This window comes from Acipenser ruthenus, chromosome 26 (assembly GCF_902713425.1).
Source record: "Acipenser ruthenus chromosome 26, fAciRut3.2 maternal haplotype, whole genome shotgun sequence".
Taxonomy (NCBI): Eukaryota; Metazoa; Chordata; class Actinopteri; order Acipenseriformes; family Acipenseridae; genus Acipenser; species Acipenser ruthenus.
Window position 1 is genome coordinate 16,127,404 of NC_081214.1, and position 26,675 is coordinate 16,154,078.

A 26,675-nucleotide genomic window follows, 5' to 3' on the forward strand; every position below is an offset into this window, starting at 1 on the left:
GCACTTCCGTGACATGTCTAAGTATAACCCTGAGGTTTGGGTAATGTTTATTTTTAGTAACTTGGCTAGCTGTTTTTCACGAAAGCTGTGAAGATGTTTGTCTGTTGTGTGTTGCTGTGCCAGCCCTCTCTGCTGTGGGGCTTATGCTTTGTGTGTGCTTGTGTTGCAGTGTGACGGTGTGCCCATGTCCTTGCCCAGTCTACAGGGACTGGCAGTACTCAACATTCCCAGCTATGCCGGGGGAATCAACTTCTGGGGAGGGACCAAAGAGGACAACGTGAGTTATTGTGCATTAGCTTTCAGAATGGTCTGATCCACTGTGAGGTTCAGCTGTGACTTAGGTACAGTGGCCTTATACTAGATCTTTAGAAATGAAAGGTACAACAACTACTTATTTGCCAGAGTCGACTAGTCGACCACAACTGCACTTCCCTCCCCATCTGAAACCCCACACGTCACAATTCATTTCCGTTTCAGTTCAAACAATGCAGTTCAAATATTGACATTGCTACATCGCTACTAGTACACACATTAAACACACAAACACATTGCTGTGTTGCTGCTGCTGCTTTGAAACTACAGTGAGTGATTAGACAGCTACTAGTTTCTGAGGTCCACTGTCACTTTTCTAGTTGACTATTCAGTGCTACTCCTGTTATAAAGGTCTCTCTTACATACCCTAGCAAAAACATAAACAACCTAAAGATAGTAGACATTGCAGAGTATAGTCAAGCTTGGTAATAATGTAATCAAGTGCATTGCTCTGCATTATGGTTACTAACCCTAGTTAAGAGACAAGGTAATGGCTGATGAGCTTGTTTAAAAACAAAGAGGTACAGTTCACCATGAGCGCTCAAGGTTTATGGCTATCCTCATAAAAGAGATTGGGTTAAAAAAAACAATATTTACTCTGTAGCTTTGAGTACAAAAAGTTTTTAAATGCCCTGTTCAATAAAGACTCTTCCCCCCCTCTAGTTTTTTGGCGCACCCTCGTTTGATGATAAGAAGCTGGAAGTGGTGGCGGTGTTTGGGAGTATGCAGATGGCAATGTCCAGGGTTATAAACCTGCAGCATCACAGAATAGCTCAGGTAAGAACGTGTGAAAGAAAGCGGAACTCAAGAAATAGAACGTATCCATGGTTGTAATTTATAACACAATATGTTGGGCTAGATTATCAAAGATATATAGATACTTCAAATCATCATTAGCACCATGTTATGAAGCAAAAAACAGCAATAAATAACTCACACATTTAATTTAGTGTCTTGTAAGACTTTTTTTTTATTAGTTTATGAATTAGGAATTAGAAATAAAGTGGGACTAATGACAATTGGGAGTAAATGCTTTTGAGAATCTAGACCGTCGTCTTGTAATGTTCACAAAAGGTAATTTGAACGAATGAGCTGGCAGTTCAATCTGTATTTCAAAACCTTAGTATCCCTTCAGCACTGAAATGGCTGTACAAAATCCTCCTGTTCTGGTGCTTGAATATGTGCCTTTGTAACCTTAGTTTGTGTGAAGACTGTGGGTGGAAGGCAGAGCCCTGAATAAGGGAGTTCTCTAAGACTATCCTGAATTTGAGCCTGTACAGCACATCTTGTTTAGATACAGCTTTTGAACTGTTTTATACATTAGCTTGTTCTGTATTGCTGGGATGGCTCTTGAGCAATATATGTAAAATAAAGTGTATATTTTTGATGTAGAAACATCACAGTTTATGGTTTTGACTACAGGGGTAATCGGTAGTCTTTTTAGCAACGGTCAAAATGTGACAAAATTGATATTATGTTAAACAAGCAATCTGTTTAATGAGTGCAAAATATACTGAAGCAGTGTCATATTCAGAAGTAACTTAAGGTGGCACTTAAACGAGCACTGACACCGAAGGGCTGTTTTGTTCCTGAATAAGCCTATAAGAGTTTGGTTAAACCTTATCTTTAATTATTAAGATAGCGAGTTATCGGTTTATCAATTATGTTTCTTCTTCATGAAGTATTTCCAGTGATTGATGCCTGTTGGATCCTGATTCTCCTTGGATATAGAGCTGTTTGATTTTGAATTCTCTGTTCTCTTTATAAACCATACAACTGTCTGAAATAATTTAAAGAAATAAAAAAAGGTTATTAATCTTAATGTTTTTCCTACGCTTGCACTTTTATGAAAGAGACTTTTAGCCATGACTCCTTGTTTACCTTTGACTGTCATTCATCTCATTCAGTTGGGGTGTAATCCTATTTGGGCTGCTAGTACAAGGCTATTACCTTTTCAGTTTAGTCAGGTAACTATATGGCTGAGCATATGCAACCTAATACTGTATTTACATAGCTGACCTGAATCTGTGCCATCACTGGTTGAACAGCTGTTTGTGCTGTGAATGGCTGAAATGACCTTGAGTACTGTCTGAACTATGTTATTTGTAATGAATATTGGCTTGGTATTCAGTCCATCTCTCCTGCACAAGCTTGTGAATTCATATGCAAACCTGGGTGTATTACTGCAAGTTGAATTGTAAGTTCATTCAAATAACATTTTCTTTGTTTATTTACTGGCCCCTTTACCTTTCTGAGTGATTCTTATTGGAGTTACTCAAACACTGTTTTTTGTCAAGTCTGTGTAATATAAAGACACGCTGGCTGATCTAGCCTACATTACATATGTCTATGGCAGATAACTAGAACAGAAGAGACACTCCGGAACTCTGTTAAAAGCACCAAACACAGATACCAGCGCACGCACATGTACTCTATGCTACAGTACATTAAAGGGTTGTATAAAATGAACAGGATAATATGCCAAATGCAGTCCAAAAGGTCTAGGTGGCTGTGAGTCTAGGATAGCTAAAGTGTTCACCAGGTAGACAGAGCCATGTGCAGAAGGGTCTACATTTGAATCCTAATGATCCATTCACTGCACTCATACACACACAGCAGTAAATTAGCATGGTCACCTCAAGTGACTCAAGCCTTACCATGGAGTAGAGGAGGCAAAGGCAGATCTGAAGGGGTGTTTTGCTCAGCGGTCGTGTGTGTGCTTGGTTTGCAGTGCCGGTCAGTAAAGATCACCATCCTGGGAGACGAGGGGGTGCCCGTGCAGGTGGATGGAGAAGCCTGGGTCCAGCCCCCCGGAATCCTCAAGATCGTGCACAAGAACCGAGCCCAGATGTTAACCAGGGACCGGGTAGGACTAAGGAGCTCTGATCCATTGTAATCCACTGCTGTCTGCTGTGCTGCAGTCTGGATATAGCTGAAGAAATCTACCATTTGCTACCAATACTGACCTAATGAGAAATATACAAATGTACTGTAATAGGCTTACGTTTATTGAATTTCTAGTTATCAACATGTAAATAGTACAGCACAAACTGGGGTACTGCACTGTGACAGATACTGTTATTTGCTGATATAAAACAAATCTAAAGTAATACTGTAAGCAAATAGGTTATTCTATTTAAATTGTTTACCAACATAATGCATAGCACCACCTGGAGGGCAAATGTTGCAACTGTAGTTGGTTTAAATCGGATATCCTGCAACGAAAACATGGCACTTTTTTTTTATTATAGTTTTTAAAGTTTCAAACTGAAATAAAAAAATCGTAACTGGTTGCACATCCCTGTTTGTAAATTGAATTCGGTAGCTTACAAACGGTTCACATTTCTATATATCTTAATGTTTCCGATTTGTTTTTTCAAGACCTATAATGAATCTAACACTAATTGTTTTCTTCCCTGTTTCCAGGCGTTTGAGAGCACTCTGAAATCATGGGAGGACAAGCGCAAGTGTGATAACTACCGGGGCTCACGGCCACGCCTCAACTCCCAGCAATCCATGGAGTACCTGACTGAGGAGGAGTATTCACAACTGCAGCAGTTCGGACAGGCCGGGGACACGCTCATCAACAAGTGAGCATAACACCCAGCCTGCACACCACAGTACAAGGAGGAAGTCATACACAAATAGCAATGTACAGTACAGTCGCTCCTGTCACACTCCTCCCTGATACTGCGTCACATGCATTCCTTTTCCAGCAGAGTGCGCCAGAGAGCTTTCACATATCTGCTGTACTTCTGTCCGGCTTAGCTTGGAAAGGAACGACAAATATTTTAACAGTCGAATAGTTTGCAGTAGTTGAGGTAACCGATCTAAAACCGTTTAGTTTCGTGACTACTTTGCAAATCATGTGACACGATAATTTATTTCAGTGATATAACATTTTGTATTTTGTAATATAGGCTGTCACAAACTTTAAATTGCCCAGTAATTAAAAACATTTAATTTTCCCTAGAATCCGCGAAGCAGCAAAGACCCAAAAGGCGATTGAGCAGGAACTGGCCCACCCAGTCAATGCCAGCGCTCTCATACTGAATGAATCCTTCTCAAACAAGGCCAGCACTCCAGAGGTAAGGGGGCACCAAACTCCTTTTACTTGTATACCAAAACCCGCCCTCCAGAGGTGAAGGGTTTGGAAAGTCTCATTTACCCAGGAAGTAAAGTCGTTTTATAAAGAGAGCCAACCTCAGCAATGTTAGGGCCTCCACACAGAAAGTGCAATGCAGGTCATTAACAAACTGAAATTCGATGAACTGTGAAATGAAAACAGTGGTTTGTAAAACCCTACACTACACATACTGTGAGTAAGCGGATTGTGGGGGTTGACTTTATTTAAGATTACGACGTGACTCAGCGCTCCAGACCAGACCAGATCGAAATTCTAATCTCATCTGGTTAATTAATGCTGTAAAGGCGGAGTGACTGATTGCAGCATGTACATTATAAGATGCGGCAGTGTATGATTCATATCCTCATTTCTTTTTAGTCATTCTTAACAGGTTTTACCATCAAAGTATGCTTGATCTTTTCCAAGTACTGTAGTATGTGTTCTCTTGAGTTATCTGATTAAGTCAGAGGGTTGATGGGATCGTAGCTAACAAAATAATCCTGTCACTTTTACAGCTTGTGTACGTACCTCTGATGTAAGTCTCGAATGTCTAGTTTTAAAAAAACGCATATTATAGTTAACTTGTCATTTATATTTTAAAACATGATATGTGGTACTACTTTAGGTTAAAGAAATCTCTGTTTGCAAGCCATGCTTTCAGTTTGTGTTGCACTTGCTTGGTCACCTGGAGGGCGAAATTGTCTGCAGCCCTTCAATGGGTTCTTTCCTGCCATTAACCAATCAGCTGCTTCCCCAATTGACTGACCTGCTTTCATCCAGTAACATGCTTTGACCCAGACGCCACTGCTGAGGTGAAGTGACCTGGAAGTGCAAGTGAAACAGATAACGCAAGAATAAGGCATAGTAACTGAGAGCTTCCTTTAACTTAAAGCAGTACCAGATATCATGTTTGAAAATGAAAATATATGTATGCTATGTGTGTTTCTTTCAAAACTGCACATTGGAGACCTATGTAGATCATGGATGTGCAAAACAGCTATGATTCAGGAAATTATTCTGTTAGCTAACATGCATAGAACTGTCAGAAACATGCTGTAGGTTACATGGTCAGATTACAGCTAGACAGTGAGTTTGAAGCAGCACAAATGAAGTTATTAGGTTCCAGAAAATAGGCAGTGATAAAACAGCTTGCAGTTGCCAGCTTGCCTTACCATTTGTGAACACAGTTGTAAAACATGCAGTGTTTCCCGGCCGCAGTGTGAGGTGCTAAAGCACATTGATTTACTTGCAGTATCTCAGTCGGAATGCAGCAGTGGATATTGTGAACTCTGTCAAGGTTCTACAGCTGGAAACAAAGATGCTGCTGGAAGGGAAGCTACTGGTGAGTGCAACACAGGACAACACATGCATGTAGCACAGCTGGGGAATCCACTGTATTATATGGACATGAGTGCTTGCTGGGAGCCTGCCTTTATAAGAGTTCACTAGAGTACATTTTGCATGGTCCTTTTGCAGTTAGTCTATTCATTCCCATGGCTGTATTCAGCATTTACCACAGTTAACCATGCTTTACCATACCTCTCTGTGCTTTACAGTGCTCACCTATGCTTTCGCTATGCTTTATCACTGTGCTGCGGTTTTTCTACAGTACATTTTTATAAGGGAGAATAGAACTTACACTAATTTGTACTATAAATCTAGGTGTTCTGCAAACAAACTTACAGATTGTGAAAAAGATGTATGTTTGGCCCCTGGACTATCATTGAAAAGAAGTCACATGGCTATCCCAGTAAGCAAAATTCCAAACAAACATTTGGGGTATTGGATTGGGTCTCCTGGTTTGAGAGTAGAAGCTGGCCATTATAAGATCAGTTCTTTTCTCTGTATATGTCATCACTGGTCTATGTTTCTTGTATTGCAGCAGCTGGAATCTCCCCAGGAAGAGGGGCTGCACTCTGCACTGAATAACCTCAGCAATGAGCTGCAGAAAGTAGCAGAGATCCACTGGATTGCTCATATCATCAACTGCACTGAAGAGGTTAGTCGGGAACACTCCTTATTAAGATACTTCTTTCAATCTTCCATTGAAGAGGTGACTTCCATGACCAGAACAAGTATCCTTCTCGTTTATTTAAAATTGAATATTTTTGCCGAAGTACGGCATACATTAAATGCCATAGACAAACATATATATTTTTCGATTTTGCTAGTCATATTTGGTCAGTTTGCCTGAAAGAATCACAATGCATTGTCTGGTTTTGACAATCACCTCTTAAAAAATATGTGTTTAAGAGGGGAAAATCATGTTCTGTTTTATTTGAAAAAAAAAATTATATATATATATGTGTCCAATTTGAATTATACTTCCATTTCTAAAGCATAGCCAAGTGTGGTAAAGCATTGTGAAAGCACAGATCTATGCTTTAGTTTAGTTTATGCTCTGTTAATGATCTACTGTGTTTCAAAACCTTTGGAAACAGTGTCACCTAGTGGTGAGAAACTATAATTTTAAATTGGAATGTTTGCAAAAATACATTTAAGAAATACATTGAGGCTTTAACACTAAGAGTTCCTCCTGTGTCTAGTAAAATATATACTAGACAGTGTCTTATTTAAGCAGATAACATTAGACTATTAGAATGATGAATGGTGTTTACTGTATCTGAAAAAACAATTTCTTAAGGGTAGATATTGAATTATTCCAGTTTTAACTGTGGTATGTAAGGTAGTGGTGTTATTTTGAGCAGATACTGTGACCAAATAATTAGACAAAAGAGAGCCCCATCAAGTTTACATTGACGTGATAGGGTTTAAAACTACGAAGTGAGCATTCACCATCCAAGGAAGTTTCCATTGATATAAATGAAAAAGCAAGTTACACATAAAGTAATTGCAGTATCTAAAATTATAACACTAATGGGGAAGAAACAGAATGCTACTCCTAGAAGCACAGAAGATTCCCAAAACCAAAAAGGTTGAGAGAAGAGTCCTTTACTCTCAACTAGATATGGACAATAGTTGTTCATGGTTAGGATTTTGAACTAAACCTTATGGTCTTCTAAGAAGGTCAAAAAATAGTATGTGTCAGTTTCTTAAAAGCATCTCCATATTCACTGACGCTTGTGGATTTTTGGCCCTATACTGATTTGATTTAGAAAGAGCCCATAAGGGTGAATGAGCGAGCTTACTTCTGTTGTCTCACAGCAGGAGTTCAGTTTTTGTTCCTTCTTTCCCATCACTCAGGAGGGCCCCAAGAGCAGTAGCAAGAGCAGCATGAAGCTGAAGATCATGCCTAAAGCCAAGAGGGAAAGAGAGAAGCTGCAGAAACAGAGATCCAACAGCTCCCTGCCCGGTAAGGGAACTGGAACTAGGGGGCACTTTCACTGTCATAGCACAGCAAAACGTTAGCAACACTTTAATGTGTCATAACTTAAACATCTCTCAGAAATTATGATTTTTAACAAACTTGTGAACATAACGACAGTTACATTCGGTCAAAGTTAAAATCAAGTAAAACCACCTGTATCTGATAAAGTGGTGGAGGCAATAGATTCAGGGTTTGTATATACAATTTCATTCAAAAGGAATACAAAGACACATTATTATCTTCACTCGTTTGCTGCTGCTTCTTCCTGTTGCAACATTTTTTATTTTTCTTTTAAACACAGCTCTGATTGTTTTGATATCTGTATCCATGTCAAAGTCATGGCCAAAGTCATTTTACTCCCCACGGATCGTATCAGACAACAGCTCTATTTAGTGGCATTCTCATGAACATTGTGTTGTATTGTATGCGCAAACAAAAGTCCCATTTTGCTAAGCAGAAGAAATGTGTTTGAGTGAGTTGCAGGTCCTCAGCAACAGGGATATAGTGAAGAAGGACGTCCTTTACAAACATACAGGGGAGACCTTAAGAAAGACTTCGAGTAAACATTTATACAGGGACATAGTGAAAAAGGACATCCTTTACAAACATACAGGGGAGACGTTAAGAAAGAATATCAGAGGCATGATAACTCATATTTAAAGAATGGCAAACCATGGTAAACTATTGTAAATATATAGTGTAATCATGGGAAAAAATGCAAAATGCTAAGGACATTTTTTATATTCTGGGTATATACCGAGGCGTCTGTATTTCAGATCTACGTGTGCATACGGTAGACATAGGTCATGGCGAGCTGCTTTTTATGTTTCAGATTTCTCAAATTTTGCATTTTCAGTGAGGATGTATGTCACTGGCATACACGTTTATACAGAAGCACTGTTAAATATGATGCTAAGGATATATACAGAAGCACTGTTAAATATGATGCTAAGTAGACACGTACGAGTGGCGGGGAGTGAAATGGTGGCGCTGCCCAGCTGACTTGTGGATATAAATATCTAAATCATCACTCCTGTGATTAAAAAGAATATTGCAACAATACGCAGTACACTGGAGGGAGCAGCAGGGTGTTTTGTATTGCTTTAAGACATCCCATTTCAGATGTACTGAGCATGTGCTGTAATATAGCAAGACTGAAAATGCATGAGTTGCTGCAGTGCAGTTCAATAATAGCATCACATCATTAATAGCTACGAAATCGGGACCAAGAAGGTTGATCCTCATTTTAATAATCATGCATCATTTATAGCACTGTAGGATTCCCCAGCTGTAACATGCTCTTAAAAACTCCAGTTGTGGGCTTATCCCAGCATGGTATTCGTTAATCAAATGAACTAGTTCACTATAGTACAAGACCTTCCAGTTTGTATGGGGACTTATACAGTACCAAAAACTGTCATCATGCTGTAGCCTCTTAATGAAGGGATTGTGAATGAACAAGGGAACAAAGTGTACAGTTTTTGTGTTGATCAACAGATAGATCACCATTTTAATTATAACTCTATTCATTATATGGGAAGGCAGAAGTTTAGATGTGAAAAAACAGAAAGCCCTCTAAACTCAGACTGGACTGTGATGCCCCATTGCAACAATGTAACTCCTTCCCAGAGGTCTGATCTAAACCAGCAAACACAACACAGGATGAGCCCCACACGAGGGGATGAGAATAAACGAGATACAAAACTGTTCTGTAAGTGATTTTGTGAATGACACATCCCTACTTTGTGACATTGTGATCTTTTTAAATACCCTCCGCAGACAGCAGGCTCATCCAGGGGGGGCACATTAATTTAATAATGGAATAACCCCCAGTTTAGGAGGTCCCATCCTCTCTCCTTTTAATTAACAAGACAGGACAGTCTAACTGTGCCTTCATTCCTTCCAGGGTACTGATAAACTGATTTTCATTTGTTTGGGTTTCATGTTATAGTAACCGGGAAACCAATTGTTTTAGTGTGTTTTTTAATTATTGTGCAGGTCACCGGTTGTTCAAACTATAGTTAAAGGAGACTGAAAGGAAATGAGGAGATTAAATTGCTTATGAGAGGATTACCTGTAATAAAACTCCCATTTTTCCATAGTTAAAAAAATATATAAACTTTCTACAAATCCGTATTTATCCTGGGCAGGCATACAGTAGTTTCCACACATACTGTGGCTTAGTTAGTCAAGGTAGATAATTTCGGTATTATAAAAAATACCAAACGCCCAGATAGGGCACCGTGAAGCCCATATTACATGGGCTTCAATGGTGCCCACAAGAAAGATGTTGTGAGTGCTTTTAATTCTAGTAGCTTCAGACCTCTGAGGGAGCTTGTACTGTTGCAAGCCCCGTCATAGAAAGCTGTGCCCTGTGTCATCTGCTCCACTCCGCTTTGTGTCTCTGTTAGTCTGTGTCTTTGCCTGTCGATTCTTGGTTTGTATGTGTGCCTTGTGTTTTTTTTGTTTTTCCGTTTTCTGCCTTTCCTTTGCAAGTGAAGAAATGGGGCACTGAGGAAGTGGCAGCTTGGTTGGATTCTGTGGGTTTAGGGGAATACAAAGACATATTTATTCGACATGACATCCAGGGGTCCGAGTTGGTTCTTTTGGAAAGACGGGACCTCAAGGTAATAAGGGGCAATTTTTATTTTAAATTTTGAATTGATGTATTAGTATTTTTCATTTTGAATACATTGTCTGTTGGCTGTTCTTTCATTGCATCATGCTGTCTTGGATATCACTGCTTTGTTTGTATGGTTTGGAAATAATAATCCATTTGTTTCATTTCTTTGTTAAAGGAATGCTTTTTATGTAATTTACATAATCTTTATTGTTTATTAACTCATATGTTTTGTTAATCATAATGCATTTCTGTCTCAGAAAGGATATTTGGAATGTTAAATAATAAATACATAGTTGATCTCTAAGCAAGCCTGATCATGGTGGAATTTATTTAATAAAGCCATAAAAATGACCTGGTAATCCGTTGCCCCGAAACCCTTGAGCTTGCAAATCACTACAGAAATACCACCATGTTCAGGCTTGCTCAGAGACAACCCAAAAGGTAAAATATGCCAGTGATTATAAAAAGTGCCAAATATCCATGCATGCAGAAACAGCAATAAAAAGATATAGAACACATATGATGGGATAATTAACAGATACAAAATTCTATATTATGCAAATTCAGAAGGTATAAAGTACAGTCACATTGGCACCCTGCACTTAATATAAGGTCATTCAAGAAAACATGTTAAATACAAGCATGTAGTTAGCATTAGCCACTGATTCATTTATGTATTTTACCTTTTTTGTGCTTCATGAAAGAACGTCTCCATTCTAGTATACGCCATCTGGATGTTGTCTGTCATTGTAGACTAAGTCTGCTTTCATGCTGCCCTGCGTTCAATCTATCTATTTTAAATTTAGTAAAGAAACAGTTACCACAACAATAGCAACTAGTCTCTGGTTTCAATGACAAATTAGAAATCAAACAACTGGATGCTTTCTACAACTTTATTTCTTTTTCAGCACATCATAACAACAACACAGTCACAGTGCTCTTTTCTCTTACCGCATTACTCATGGAATATTGAGAAAAACATTTGTATTCATCAGCAACAAACTAGTGCTGCATAAAATCACAGAAAAACATCCTCATAAGAGGGCTTTACCCTTCTTGTTATGTTAAATGCCCCTCACTTTGGGCATTTAACGGCACGATGCAGGGCTTACCAGATGGTAAAGCCCTTTTTGGGTTCTATTGAGTAAATAAACGTAGGGTACCAATACTTTTGTCTGTGACTGTATTTATTGAGTATGTGCTGTCATTAGAGTTTGTTTCTGAGGTTCTGGTAAACTGGAAATATTCGGTGTGCTATTTCTGACAGTCTAAGTGCTTTGATCCAACTGGATCCAGAATTTAAACTGGAATCATCTGGATTTAGAACATGAATGCATCTGTTCTGTTCTGTTTAACAATCTTCAGCCTATCCACATGTTATCCGTTGCATCTGTGCCCTGTGAAATCTACATTTTAGACATTCAAGAGACAGATGGGGAAACCCACGTTCAGCTAAGTAGAAGAACATTTTGGCAAGTGCCTTCACAGTTTGGATGTTTTACTTAAAGATCATCACCTCTAAGTGGATTTATTCAGTGAAAAGAAGCCAAATGCAAACTGGTCATAATTTTAGTGACAGAAAAGTGAACCTGGGTTCTGCTATTCTTGCGTACAGCATTGGGACCCAGGTATTATACTTCATCTTATCATATTTCTGCATGTGCTAGATACCGTGTGGATGGGGTGAAATCTTAGTAAGAAACTGAATTGAATTAAGAAAATGTAAATCACCTTAATGTTTTGAGGATCAGATAAGACAGACTTGGAGGCCCCATGTCAAGTACAGCTAATATCAAAACCAGCAGGTTCTGTTTTACCTCAACGCATTACAGCAGACCCTACTGGAACATAATCGGGATTGGGTGAAATAATTGGGCACTCTAAATTTGTGTGCCAAGTTTTTCTCGTTGAGAGATTACTCTTACATGAACATTAACACTCTTGTGCTGTTTCTGAATATGGCTCTATTCTGTTTTTCATATTGTTTTTAACAAGCCTTTTTCCATTTATGCATTATGTACATTTGAGAAAATGTACATCACAATATTGAAGCACTTGCTTTAATGAGTTGGTTGAACCATCCCTCAGGTTTAAACGTTTTAAGCTAAACCCAACACCCCTAACACCAATTTGTAGGAGATCATTAAAGCGGGTGGTTCTTAATAATATACGAAGATTTACATATTTTGTTTCTTATTTTTAGGATCTTGGGATTAAAAAAGTGGGTCATATGAAGCGGATTCTCCAGGGCATTAAAGAAATGAGCAGCCACATCTGACAAGAGACAGCGGTGCCGCAGAGCCTTCCTGGAAGGGGCCACGTTTGCTTCAAGACCCCTCTGCTAGGCCCGTCTTCTGGGAGGGCTGCTGTTGCGTGCACAAGCCTATCCATTTCTTTGTCTTGGGAGGAAGATGGCAAAACAAGGGCATGGTCACACATTTTTCTTTGCAAGCATGTAGTCTCATAACCATACAAAGAAGTTTGGGTGGAACTAGGCCAAAGGGCTTCCAGCTCCTCCGATTCCTGTCCTGTCCTGCAGCGAGGACTCCTTGAAACCCTTCGTTAGGGTCAAACAACGTGACGGCAGCCACAAACCTGACACAGTCTGTCACTGGCCGTAAGAAAACAAACTGGTACTGCTGCTGAAGATCTGAGCGACTTTCAGGAATCCCGAGGTGAAAATATCTGGACTTTTGTTTCTCCTCCGTGGAGGGATACTATATAAGCATCTTGAAGAATGTATGTGTCGCTGCTGCTGTTTTTGACTGTCTGCTTTGGAACTTGTGTGGAGTTTCAGTAATGCTAGTGCTGCTGCTGCCCCAGTGTGTCTTGTGTCTCCTGCATGGCTTCTCCTAGTGATCGGAATGATAAATGGTGCAATCTTCTAGTGACCTCCCAGATTTTTTCTCGGTGTACATTGTGACCCTATGGTAATGTTGTTTTAAAGCTTAGGCTGAATTCAGGATCTTGATAGTAAACCTGAGCCTCATTGACAATGGTACTCCAAAGTCTAGGGCAACTTACCCTGTTAAACATGTCTTTTGTTTGCACTTTAAAACCAAACAGAGAAGTGGTGTCACATGTATGGGTAAAACATAATAGCTAGTGATGGGCACCAATGTTGATATTTTGATATGATATCGATATTGTTCACTATCGATAATAATATCCATATCGCAATATCTAAAAAATAATTCACGTACGCTCACAGAGGCATACTTTTTATTGCTAATACTGCTAGACATACAAACACAGTATAATCAAGTTTATGTTATATTAAGATACAACAAACCCTATACATACCAATCACAACTCCTCTGACGCAGTCCTGTGTTCCTGTATGTAAAATATCCAGTAGATGGTGCTTTACTCCTTTTTAGGTATAAGGTTAAGACAGAACACCCACACACTAAAGTATTATTTAACCATTTTATTCCATTGATTGGCGTTTAGGTACCAAACGCTATTTGCATGCTGGATTAAGCACTATTGGTCATCTGATTGCAATTATTTTGAGATATGCGCATGCGTCAGCGGTTCATTGCATTTTTTCCGTGTGATTTACTTACTTACTTACGCTATTGTTAATTTATTTTGAAAATATGAGCTTTCGGTATTATAAGTGAGATGTACTTTTAAAACATAAAAATAATGCAAAATCTGGCATGACACTGTACTTAATACTTTTAGAGGTTTGGTGAGTCCGCATTTATATGCAGAGCAGCTGAAGATTCAATTACTTCTGGATTGGCTATGCGCAGTGAAGTATAAAAATATTTCGGTTTTGAGCTGGCTGATGACGGAATAGTAAAACAATATAACAAGACCTTGTTTTTCTCCATGGATAGTGTGAAGCAAAGCACCACTAAGTTAAAATAAGTCATTGCTTTTCATATGTAAATATCTGTTAATGTCTATATATGTATATATGTTTGATATTGCAATTGTGTTATTATATTTGAGTTTTGGAAGACTTTGATTTTATCAATATCAATGTACAATTTCCAGATGGTTGCTCACCACTAATAATAGCGTTATTGTTTGGGGCGTAACCCTTGGAAAAGCAGTTGACCTGGGTTCACAGTATATCATTGTCTTTGGTATAGATTTAATTGTTCACCTCCGATCATTGATCTCCAGTAGACTACATCCCTCATCTCCAAACAAATAAGAAGACCATACCTGCAATCCTCAACTGAATGTTACTGTAGTCCTTCCATTGAGTAATCAACCTTATATTACACAAATCTTGATACAAAATTAATTAAACTATTGCAAAAAATATAAAACTAATAAGATATTTACCTCAATATTACAAGATACAATACTGTGTTTACAAGCAAGCCTTAATTGTCAGCATCTTCATATGCAATATATCAGGTGTTTGGCACAAGGAAACAGGGTCTAGTTTGATGTGGTAGTTTATCTTGGGAATGACAGGGCTTATTTTCAGTTTGTTTACCCTGGAACACTTTGCAGTCCCAATAAAAGAATCTGGAAAAACCGAATACATGTATTTATCCACCACCAATGAAGATTGGTTGTAACATGTAGTACTGGCCTTCATAGCTGATTAATCCAGTGAAAACGCTGGATTTCAATCAGCTAAACGCTTCCAGCTATAGCCAGAACATGCACTTTTTTTCCTCAGCAGCACCTGGTGTTAAGATGTCTATTATTCCTCACAGTCATTTGCAAAGAGAATGAGTTTTCTTGAGTTTTGCAAGTTGGTGGGTTTGCTGAAGCTGCAAACCAGTACAGTAGTAAAATAAAATAAAGTAAACATCAAATTGTAATAAGAATATTTAAACTGCAAAGGAATGTATTAGAGCATATTTAATATAGAATATATTATAGACCAACACGATCCATGGGGTTTATAATACAGCTAGGTAACACAGGATATAAAAACAAGCTGCTACAAAAAAAACATGGCTCGTTTTCTCCACCAACAAACCCATTTGTCTCAGAAAAAAACAAGCTGTTTGGAAGTGTTGCAGGAAAACAAATAACATTTACTTAATACATTATATCAAAAATGTGACTGATGACCAATAAAATGATAGCAGAATCATACCCGAACTGTAAAATGTGTCTGTGTGATACCTTAAACAGATGTATTTTTCTTTTGTTGCAGTTTTTAAACCATGTTTCTGTGTGTGTATTGGGTGGGTTATATTAGGTAATGTATTTAAAAATAGGCTGAGCTACTGTAGCTTCATTTGGCTTAATTGTAATTGTGTTTATTGCCAATGAGATATAACTTCTCTGAGCCAAAAGCAATGAAATATGTACAGTGCACTGATGACATATTTAAATGATCTGCTGTTGCTGTTTCTATATTAATGATCTTCTTATTTATTTTTTTTAAATGGTCTTATTGAATTCCATTGTGTATATACCTCCAAGATGGCACATTTACTGTACTTGATCGTTTACATGTCTACCAACATTTTTGCTGAAGAGTTGATGGATTGAGGAAAAACAAGTATTAAAGTTGTACTGGTACTGGAAACAGTTTCTATTGTGTTTAATTGATGGAGCCAGCGTTTTATGTGCAAGTGTATGGTTAGGGGTTCCCCGGTGTCTCGCCCGATAAAAGCAAGGCCACTTGGTGGGCGAGTCGCACAGTCAGGAGAATGCAGGTCAGGGTCACCCACCTTGCAATTTAGTTTTTACTGACATATAGTGGCTTTGTTTTATCAACACTTTTTTTTTTACTGACAAAAAAAAAAATGAAATATGTTATAAAATAGGGTATTTGTATGTACTTACATTTCTTTAGGTCGTATTTACTTCGTATGGTCATACATGGACACATTTGCAGACTGGCTCATTTGCGTCGTTGTTCTGAAGTCGATAGTCAAAATTTCATCCAGAATGGCTGTAAACAGTTTCTTTACGTCTGTTTTTACAAGGTTCATCTGAGAAAAAACATGGTCTAATTTTTGCTGTACTATGTGGCAAAGCCAACATATTAATGGCAAACTTAGCAAGTGTAGGAAAGCATGGCTGTCCACTAGGTGTAGACAAGAGCACAATTTTGTGCCAGTCTTCAGCAGCCACCAGATCGTGTCTAAGATCTGTCGAGTCAGTCACTTGGTATTGCATAAATACCATTTCCAGGCTATCCAGCATATTTCCAAGAACAATCTGGTAAAAAGCATTAAAGCTGGTCTCCCGATCTCGCTGTGCTTTGGCTACTTGGTTGAATGCGCCCGCAGGTTAGAGGCACAACCAGCAGGGACTGTTACTCCCCACCACACTACAGCACATCCTACTCAGCTTAATTGGACACCTGCGGGGCTGGCCTTTGTCATCCACTGTAGTTTTTGTAGATTTCACATCTTTATATGGCTGGTCCCTTTATTTTAACATGGCTGTTTTTGGACATCTTCCCAAAAACAATGAACTGCACCTGACCACTTGGAATTGCACAGCAACACAAGGGGAGGAAACAATAAACAATTAACTGCACCTGACCACTTGGAATTGCACAGCAACACAAGGGGAGGACACAATAAACAATGAACTGCACCTGACCACTTGGAATTGCACAGCAACACAAGGGGAGGAAACAATAAACAATTAACTGCACCTGACCACTTGGAATTGCACAGCAACACAAGGGGAGGACACAATAAACAATGAACTGCACCTGACCACTTGGAATTGCACAGCCAACACAAGGGGAGGAAACAATAAACAGCAGCAGCACAAACTCAGATACAACTTATTTAATATGGAAGCTTGTTTATATATTTTTTTCACAAAATGTCATCTTTATAAAACAAACATACATTTGATTATAAAACAAACCCACTAAATATTTTTGCTAATAGCTGACAGTGTCTCTGGCTGAGGACAAGACATTATAACTACTTGTCATTATAATTGGTGAACTAATTTGGAAAATCAACAGTATAATGCTGCTGCCCATTTACTAGATACGGTCAGAGAGAAGGAAACATTTAGTGCACACATATATACACAAACTCCACTCACTTACACAAAACGTTCGCAAACATACTCCACTGACCCAGAATAGCACACCATTAATAGTCACAGTTTTACATAAAATGAATTGACTTTTACTATAGCAACCAGGGAACTAAAAAATAATAAAATTACTGTGGCAAGACCAATATTATCAGAATAAAATGCAAGCCTGTGGCCTGTCCTGTTGAAAAACAGGCTTCCGCCTGTTAACAGCTTGGCTATTTAGAATCATTGACAGCTTCATTATTTCTTAAGCATTGAAGAAGCATTCTTCATAACAAACCCTAGTAAGAATGCACCTGGTATTAAACCAGTACCAACCTGAAGTTCTTACTAGAACATGCATTAGTGCTGCACAGTAAGCATGATCCTAGCAACAAGAGTTTGAGTCACAACAGCCAGATACTGTATTTTCACATCAACAAAAAGCATTACATTTTTTTTAAAAACATCAATAACAGTACATACCATATAAATAGTTACAAATTATATACATTTACATTCCTTGCATAATATACATATGTTTTCTTTTTTTTTGTTGCTATGGCAACTTCTCCACGTATTCACTTATTATTTGTTGTAGTTTCAGCATGTCGAGGGGCTTCAGTTTTGCCACTTCAAAAAACACCCTGCAGGAAACAAACACCAAATACACAGCATCAACACAGGTTTCTCCACAGGGGGGGGTGGCACAGTCTGCATTAAAACAGGATTTCTTGGGTACCAATGGGGATACATTGTGTCCACACACTGAAAATAAACGTGTCAATTCTAAAAGACATCACATCCCATTGTTCTTGCTGAATAGTTGCACACATCTCTCACGCAATTTTTTGGCCAGTCAGTATGTGTGTGTATCTATCTATCTATATCCATCTATCTTAAATGCAGCAGGCTAGTTAGTATTGTGCTTCAACAACTGACTGGTGGGTGGGTTGCATTACACCAAAAAGCTGCAAGATTTCATATGGAATAGCCCTGTGACTTGAATCCTAACATCATGGTTTAGTTGTGTTGCACTTCTAGTCATAAAAAAAATCAACTGCAGAGCTTGGGAGCCAGCATTAGGTTTATATAAACAAACATAAAAAATAAGCGATCAGTAGCTTACTTGTGAGAGTATTTGTTTCTGACAGCCTTCAACTTGTCATCTGGGTAGGTGATGAGGAAGTTTAACCTCTTGACCAGGCCCACCAGCTCTTCAGCAGTGTATCCTGTGTAATACTCCAGTGTGGGGGTCTGAAACAGGGGCAAGAAGCACACTCAGTCAGCCACTTCACTGAAGTATGCATTTCTCGACCCAGGGAAGCCCAATTGTGTTATGCTAAATAAATTCTTAATTAAAAAAAACAAAAAATAACAAAAACACACACAATTGTGTGCTTTCTAAACAGTCATGTTAAACAAAGGGTTCCTTTCTCAGAAATTGTTTCAGGTCAAAATGATAGTCCTCTCTTTATATTCATGTAATAAATATATACAAATAAATAGTAAAATCATACGACCTAGTTTTGTACACAGTAATGTTACAGTGCCTCAAAACAGCTGCAGCACTATAGCGGGTTTCTACTACAAAAATCCCCAGTATGTTAAAGTTTAAAGGCATTTAACCCTGAAGTTTAAACATTCAGGGTATTAAACTGAATCTAACACCCCTAGTATGGAGGGGTTCACATCACTCAAATACCATACGTTTTAACGCTAGGCTTTTTTTAGGCCCAGACAGCAGCAGCAGACTCACCCAGCCTCCAAGCCCCTTCATGGACACCGCGAGGAGCAGGCAGGCAGCAGCAAGATGGGAAGCTCTCTCAGGAACGAAGTCCAGCTCTTGCAGGGTCAACTCACAGATATAACGGGCCAGGGTCAGCGTCTCCATGGAGACCCGAGCACACTGGAGAGACAACAAAACCCAGAGCGGAAATAATTAACCAAGAAAAGAAGGATTTACAAAACCTGGGAACACCGGTTCTTAACATGGTTACAGACAGACCTGAATTGCTTCAGGTGCAACAGTTTCAAGGGAATAAAAATATATTTATTCAAAACCAAATGCACATCCCGCTACACAAAGAGCATACAACTCAGAGTAAGCCACAAATGAGGCACCCTATGAACAGACTGACACAATAATTCAATGTAGTGAGCTAAAGTGAGGCCAAGAACAAGCTTTTAGCTGTATCTGCAAAATGTCTTCCCATTCACACCTATTAATACCAGTTACAAAAGGGGAAGCATGCAAACCAGAATGCTTGCAGCAATAATACATTCTCCAAGGATATTACAGACTAGCTCAGTACAGTCCACACTGGTTTGTCCGACCCCTCCTGCCACAGGTTTCACTGGTGGATAAATGAGGTTCGTTTTACTGAAAACGCCCGCTAGACCAAGACACTGAACCAAATTTTTTTTTTAATAATCTAATGCCATTATACCAGAAATAAATCACAAAGTACGCAAGTTCTGTATAAAAACGTAATTTCCAAACATTACATTTACAATACAGTTTATACTACAATTTAAGCTACAGTACTGGAAAACAACATTCACAGTACAGTTCTGTCCAGTGCTGTATTTAAATGGTATTTCAAACAGTGAAACACCACATTAAATCAAAAACCTACAGGATTAAAAAATATAATGTGTGAATGCACTTATGAAACAATGGATGGCACTTGCTTTTACTGCAATATCAAAAACACTACTGTAACTTAACTTTGTTCCAGTACGAATGGCTTTTAACAGCTAAAACCAGCATAATAAAGCAACAAACAGAAATACAAGTAGGCTACACAGTTCAGTATTACTGACCTGTGCATTCATTCCTGCAGCTTCTTGTTTTTAACCCAGGTGTATCTTGGGGAGGATATACGAGAGTTAATAACAAGCAAACGCAGAAAACGCGTGAGACAGTTATATGTTGTATGTTGCTGACGAAGCTAAAGCATTGGAAGGGCTTAACTGACCAACCAAGGGTCCAGTGCTTTCCTACCTTGGCATATCTCCTCAGGAAGCGGTAGGCTATGGGAATGCTGATATCAAAGTTAAGGGTTTTCAGAATGTTCATTTCCATGGCGATTAGCTCCTCCCTTTTGTACGCATCGTCACAGATGTACATGAAGTCATCCACGCAGGGCGGGCAGCGCTCCTGCAAGACAAACAGCACAGCAATGAATTTACTGATAACTACAATTTACTACATTGAGCAACTGCTGGGAGCGGTCTGAACCTGCACTGCAATGTTTGTTTGTTTCAAATGTTTTTGTCCATAATTACTGTTTGTTTTCAGGAAAGCAGATTCTCGCTTCACCAGAATTCAGACTTCACCAGTCTTATCACAATAAGCACAAGTGAAATGAAGCCAGTGGAGCAAAGGGGGGAACCTAATAAGGAGGCGAAGATATTGGCAAGTCAAGTTTAGCGTTTAACCATTCCTCAGCAGCAATGGCGCGCACACAGAAGGCGGTGAGGGATATAAAAAGCACCCTACATACATACATGCAGTTAACTTATAATACAAAGCAAAAGAACACAAAACTGGTTTGTATTATTTAAACTGTTCCTGTTTTGAATAAGCGTGGTTTTGAAGCGCTAAGCATTTATATACAGTATTTTAATTATTTAAAACAAAAAATAATGATAAAAATCTAAACCGTGCCATCAATAGTAAATGCCTTTAAAATGCCACATACAAATAGAAAACCAATAAATATGATGCTGTATTTGGAAAAAAAAGTACACAAAGAGAACGTGCATACATAAAAGAAAAGAAAAACGCTGCTGAAGGGTTAACCAGACAGCCGGAAGTCTCTTACCTCGAATTTGGAGGAAATGAGCATCGCGGAGGAGCCAATCAGTTGTAGGGTTTCTCTCATGCACACTGTTTCTGTCAGAAAGTGATCCACCAGCTTCACAGCAAGGTACAGGGTCTCGTGATTCAATTCAAAATTCTCCTGGAAAAAATAATAATTCACAGGGGACAAAGACAGACAGGTCAGGAAAGGAATCACGAATAAACATATGTTATAAAACAGTGTGAATTTCATGCCCTGGGCCTCACTATACACCCGAGGCGTGGTTTGTATCAGTGTGTAATTGCAACGCCTCTATAGATGTATGCGAAAGTAAACTATATACTTTATTTTTGTATTTTGGTCACGCTTAAAAGTAAAGAATTTTTTTTTTTTTATTTAAATGTAACAAGCCTATTTTATACCTAACAACTTATGTTAGAATTACAGGTGAAAAACAGTGCTTGCCTGAGCCTTGCTCACACAACGCTATGAAAACCATCTGCACCCAAATGTTTAACAGTCACCTGCACTGAAGTTCCCTATGACAGCATTAACACATTCACTTGTGAACCAGATGCACAGTCCTTGAAGTAACCATGAAGAAAAACACAGAAGAAAGGAAGATCACCTGAACTTCGATCATCCAATCCACTAAGATGGCTCTCATCTCCCTGTTCAGGTCAGACTGCTTGTCCATGTAATTTGGGATGACAAATTTCTCCTGTTGAAAACACACACAGACCAGTAATTACAACACAGAACACCTTCAACCCAACATTTCTAGAGCTATGCTTTGAAGGACAAGTACAGTCAACAAAAATAGTATTCACACTTTCTAGAAGGACCAGTCCAGTCAAACAGGAGCAAAATGTGGCCTAACTGAAGGTACATAGAATTTCTAATTACCACCATAGGATTGCTTTAATATGGATTACAGGGGTAGCCTTAATAATAAAGATGACTATATGTTGTCATCAATATGACCAAATCATGAAAAAGTAGTTCACCTCTCTTTTCTTGAGATAATCAAATATATCTTTGGCATATTCTGCACTCAAACACGGATCATCAAGGTTTTCTTTATCAACGTCATCAATTGCAGGAATCTGCAGGGAGAAAGTCAGACTGATAAAGACATCTTCGTAAAACCTGTGTCAAGTAAAATTGCTAGTTTAACACGTCTACATAAATTTAGGATTACACTACACCAAAATAATTTTACACAGCCATCTACAAAATGTCTAAACATGCAGTACGTCGCAATGAAAATAAATCTGGTCACTAACTTTTTATAATATAACAAAAGAACTCCTGGACATTTTGCCACTTGAGTGATGTAAAAGTTACACTAATCACAGCATGAATACAAGCACTTTTAGTGACACCAGCAGGTTAAGTGATTTTCAGGTGCACACATGTATGAGAATTTGGTCTAGGTGAAAAATCAATTTTATACCTCAACTGGTTTCTCTTCAGACAGCAAGTTGGTCTGTTTTTCTTCTGATTTCTGGAACACCTCCTTCTGCTCCAGCTCAGCAGGGGGGCTCTCTTTAGTTGGGATTTTATCCACTGACCTGAAAGACCAACAGGTTACTGAACAGGCAGCAGCCAGCGAGATAGGATTGCCAGTAACCTACAGGATTACCAGCTGTAGTTTGACAGATCAAGAGTACATCAAAAGATTCTGGCACAAGAAATGTTTTAATGAAACTGGGAAATGTGAAATCAGATAAGATTACCTGGATCATTAAGCTGATTAAATAAGTACAATAGACTAATTAGAACCAGGTGGGACTGATCCTGTTCAGAATAGTGCTTAGATGTAGTACTGATCCCAATCAGAATCATACTTCAAATGTCTCGTCTTTGCTCTTAGATATGATACTTTTTTTGCACATTTTAGAATTATTGCAAATGAGCTGCACTGTGATATATATGTGGAAGTCAATATGCCAGTAACATTCCAATTTATTACTGTGTTCAGCATGCATTTCAATATAATGGCATGGATTATTTCAGACTTGGTTCGGTAATGTATGTCAGTTATATACACAAGACTAGAGCACTGTAAATTGAATAAATGAACCACTGTGAATAAAATATATGTGTGATTTATGTATGTAGAGGGGTGGAGTCAGTAACTTACTTCTTTAGATTGGTTTGATTGTTTGTGGTGACATCAGTACTTTTTTGTGTCTTCTTCAAAGTTTTGCCAGCTTCCTTCTGCTTTGGCTGCACTGTTTGTATTTTGCTGGCCTATTTAAAGAAAAGACACGGAAACTGCATACAGAACTCCATCTCCCATGATTGTATTCAGCTCTAGGACACAACTCAGTTTCCTCCACCCACATTCAAGTTTTATATAGTAGAGCAGGGTTAGAAACTCACACTACCCTCAACGAAGTCTATTATTATGATCAAGTTTGAAATGATCTGGAGCCAGGAGTTTGCGCAGGGTTAAAAACTCATGCTAGCCCTGCACCCAGTCCTGGGTTTCAGAACTACCATCACTTATGTAAGTATATTATTTAAAAGATTCAGTAGCCAGGAGTTTGAGCAACCCTTGTTAAACATATTGTTCCTTCCCTTATAGCTGCATGAGTCAACCTACAGACGCAGACGAGGCTTACTGAAGTGTGATCACTTCAGAGCAGATTTAGCAGGGGCCTGATTGTTTAAACCCCTGACACCTATTCATTTCAATACCTAAATGAGGAGATTGTGAAACCCAGGACTGAGTGCAGGACTAGTGGAATGTCTAACTCTGGTAGAGGAGGTTAAGAAATTGATGTTGGGCTCAGAGTCTGCATCATGTAGAACACATTGAAGCTGGAGCCAATGCGAAAAACAAATATCAGCCACTTCACACAAGTTTTGTCTTACAGCAGGGAATTCTTGTTAAAGTAGCTGTCTACTCCCAGAATACCTGGTCTTGATCTGTTTTTTTAAACACACACACTGTATGTGAAACACATAGCAGTACTTACATTAGTAATGTCTCCAAATGCAGATCTCTTCTTTGGGGCTCCTTGAGGAGAGGATGGAGATCGCTTTGTCTGGCTGCTCTCCTACAAAGGTGAAAGCACATCACTCCAATTAAAAACCTAGGGTATTAGCATCATTCAAAGATCAAAGCTCAGCATTGTAAGATGTAAAGTGTAGTGTGGGATCATTGACTGTTTGCCCAGGATCTCGCTTCCTGGACCGATAGGAGCTACCCTCGCTTGAGGTGCGACCTCCGATGTCAGTCAAAGGTCACCAAGGCCAGGTGATGGAGGACCACCGACCCCCAGATACAGAAGCAGTTGCAAAGGAGGCGGTGGGGAGGTGGAAGAGAAAGGTTTGCAGAACAAGTATTGGAACCAATATTATTAATATTTATTATTATTTATTAGCTGACGCACTTATCCAGGGCGACTTACAATTGTTACAAGATATCACATTATTTTTACATACAATTACCCATTTATACAGTTGGGTTTTTACTGGAGCAATCTAGGTAAAGTACCTTGCTCAAGGGTACAGCAGCAGTGTCCCCACCGGGATTTGAACCCACGACCCTCCGGTCAAGAGTCCAGAGCCCTAACCACTACTCCACACTGCTGCCCAATAGGATTAGCGTAGCGAGCTGAGCCCCTAGAAATACGGCAAGCCTCTATTTACAGGATTGTATGAAATCTTTCGAAAATACCCAGCTACTTGCTTACAAACACAGGTGAAGCTAATGACATTTAGAAATGTTTTTATTGATCAACAAATCTAGCTGCCAGCTTTAAACTGACTTTTTGGCCCACTGTTTGTTTGAAAAATTAAATACCCACAAAATTCTAACTGTCAATTGACAGTTGACAATATGCCCATCTACAACACTGAACTTGAAATGTGGCTCAGAAACCTAGTTTAACATTAGTTCTTATGGGAAAAACATCAAAGAACAATATATTTGTAGAGGACATGATCCCATATAGAACACATTTTAAAGCCAGGTTGTCTAGCTTACAGAAAAGCAGAGAATACATTTAAACAGGAAGGGCATGGTTTTACAATAGGTTTTTGTTATGCATATTTCTACACACATTTAAGTCAGAAATGCGTGCAGAATTGAGGACTACTAGAGATATTAAATGGTCTACCTTTTCAGACCGGACATTCTCCGTGCTTCCAGGCTTATTGCTCAGCTTGGGGATTTTGCTGGTCTGTTTTGTACCCCGCGAGACAGGCATTTTTGATTGCGTCCTTCCCCAACTTAAGAATAAAGGATGTCAAAACGCTGTGGGGATAAATAGGAACCATGTTATTTTGAAAGATGTTGTAGGAAAAGCTACAGCAATGGGATAAATTGCATTGATAACATATAAAATACTAAAAACAATGGTGTCAAACCACGGTCCTGGGGAGACATTACTTTATTACTAGTTTACTGCGCGTGATGCGTGGTCTGACCAAAGCATCGCTGCCATGTTGTGACAATCAACACCCTGGATGTATAACAAAATACAGTGCTTTGTGAAACTGGCCCCTGGCTGACAAAGCTACAAATATGTTTATTCTTCATGTAACAAAGCGTCTACTGTATTGTACAGAAAACATTATCACTACTAAAAATGTAACAAAATCGCAAATTAGCAGCACGTTGAATACAGCAATACATTAATAACAGCATCATTTGTTCCAGACAGATTTCGGAAGAAAAAAAAAAATATCCCCCGACTTTCGAATTCAGTGAACAACAGATAGCTCAAAACCAAACGCGGGTGTGTATCTATATTTTATAGAAACAATTCATACAAAATCTCACCTTATTCGTTTTGGAATTGTTGATAAGATGGGAGTACTCCTTCAATGCATTCAATAATATTCAGCTTAATCAAACTAAAACCTTGTTTTTAAGAATATCAGAGGCTGCTGCGCACTGTTGATAATCTCTGTGCTGCTGTAGATTTTTTGAAAAGTGCAACAAGAAAACGCAATTCCTTTTGCCGTCCTCTGATTGGCCGACGGTCGTTTCTCACCATCCTATGAGCGTATCGCTAGGATGCCGTTGTTAAGGGGCGATGCTCTTAGAATTTTCAAACTCGGGGACAGCCTATGGAAGAGACGCAATGCATTAACGTCACAGAACACTTTTTAAAGGTCCAGCTCCCAATGGTGGTATTGAGCCGTTAGCTCCAGCCTTTAATTCTGAAAGGAGAAAAAAACACCTTGAGATGCAGTAAACAATTTGTAAATATGGCGCATTTAGTTTATAGTGTGTTTTTTTTTTACTAGGTGGCATTTATATGATAAAATAAGAATGTATTTTTGTTCTTCTATTGCTCTTGCTCGCTCTCTCTCTCTCCCTACAGACACACACACACACACATATATATCAATGAAAAGGTGTTTTTTTGGATGAACACGAAAGGTTTAAATGATAAAGACGTCTCAATCAAATGCCCTTCTTCAGCTGTGTAGAATAATTTTTAGTAATATAATTAACAATTAAAAACGTTTTTA

General features: G+C 38.7%; 2 protein-coding genes across 5 annotated transcripts in view; one reads left to right on the forward strand and one right to left on the reverse strand.

Annotated features, from left to right (window-relative positions):
* The window catches only part of LOC117430682 (diacylglycerol kinase delta-like), a 115,891-nt gene extending 99,987 nt beyond the window's left edge, over nucleotides 1–15,904 (forward strand). For 2 of the 4 annotated variants that reach the window (XM_059000612.1, XM_059000613.1), the window contains 10 exons: nucleotides 170–277; nucleotides 976–1,089; nucleotides 3,044–3,178; nucleotides 3,739–3,902; nucleotides 4,286–4,400; nucleotides 5,691–5,780; nucleotides 6,321–6,437; nucleotides 7,643–7,751; nucleotides 10,263–10,393; nucleotides 12,593–15,904. In XM_059000612.1, coding sequence (XP_058856595.1) covers nucleotides 170–277; nucleotides 976–1,089; nucleotides 3,044–3,178; nucleotides 3,739–3,902; nucleotides 4,286–4,400; nucleotides 5,691–5,780; nucleotides 6,321–6,437; nucleotides 7,643–7,751; nucleotides 10,263–10,393; nucleotides 12,593–12,667 — 1,158 coding nt within the window. In that variant the 3' untranslated portion in view covers nucleotides 12,668–15,904. The remainder of the gene's footprint in view (nucleotides 1–169; nucleotides 278–975; nucleotides 1,090–3,043; nucleotides 3,179–3,738; nucleotides 3,903–4,285; nucleotides 4,401–5,690; nucleotides 5,781–6,320; nucleotides 6,438–7,642; nucleotides 7,752–10,262; nucleotides 10,394–12,592) is intronic. The other 2 variants (XR_009308926.1, XM_059000614.1) reach the window with 2 other exon arrangements.
* A 1,207-nt stretch (nucleotides 15,905–17,111) lies between these two features.
* On the reverse strand, nucleotides 17,112–26,242 carry LOC117430807 (G2/mitotic-specific cyclin-B3-like). The gene is made up of 12 exons (XM_059000616.1): nucleotides 25,978–26,242; nucleotides 25,313–25,449; nucleotides 24,167–24,247; nucleotides 23,326–23,435; nucleotides 22,636–22,753; nucleotides 22,187–22,285; nucleotides 21,808–21,900; nucleotides 21,201–21,338; nucleotides 20,378–20,533; nucleotides 19,130–19,279; nucleotides 18,500–18,627; nucleotides 17,112–18,017 (listed from the first exon to the last, which is right to left on the reverse strand). The coding sequence occupies exons 2-12, from the start codon at nucleotides 25,400–25,402 to the stop codon at nucleotides 17,930–17,932; spliced, it is 1,251 nt and encodes a 416-aa protein (XP_058856599.1). The 5' UTR covers nucleotides 25,403–25,449; nucleotides 25,978–26,242; the 3' UTR covers nucleotides 17,112–17,929.
* Nucleotides 26,243–26,675: the final 433 nt, after the last annotated feature.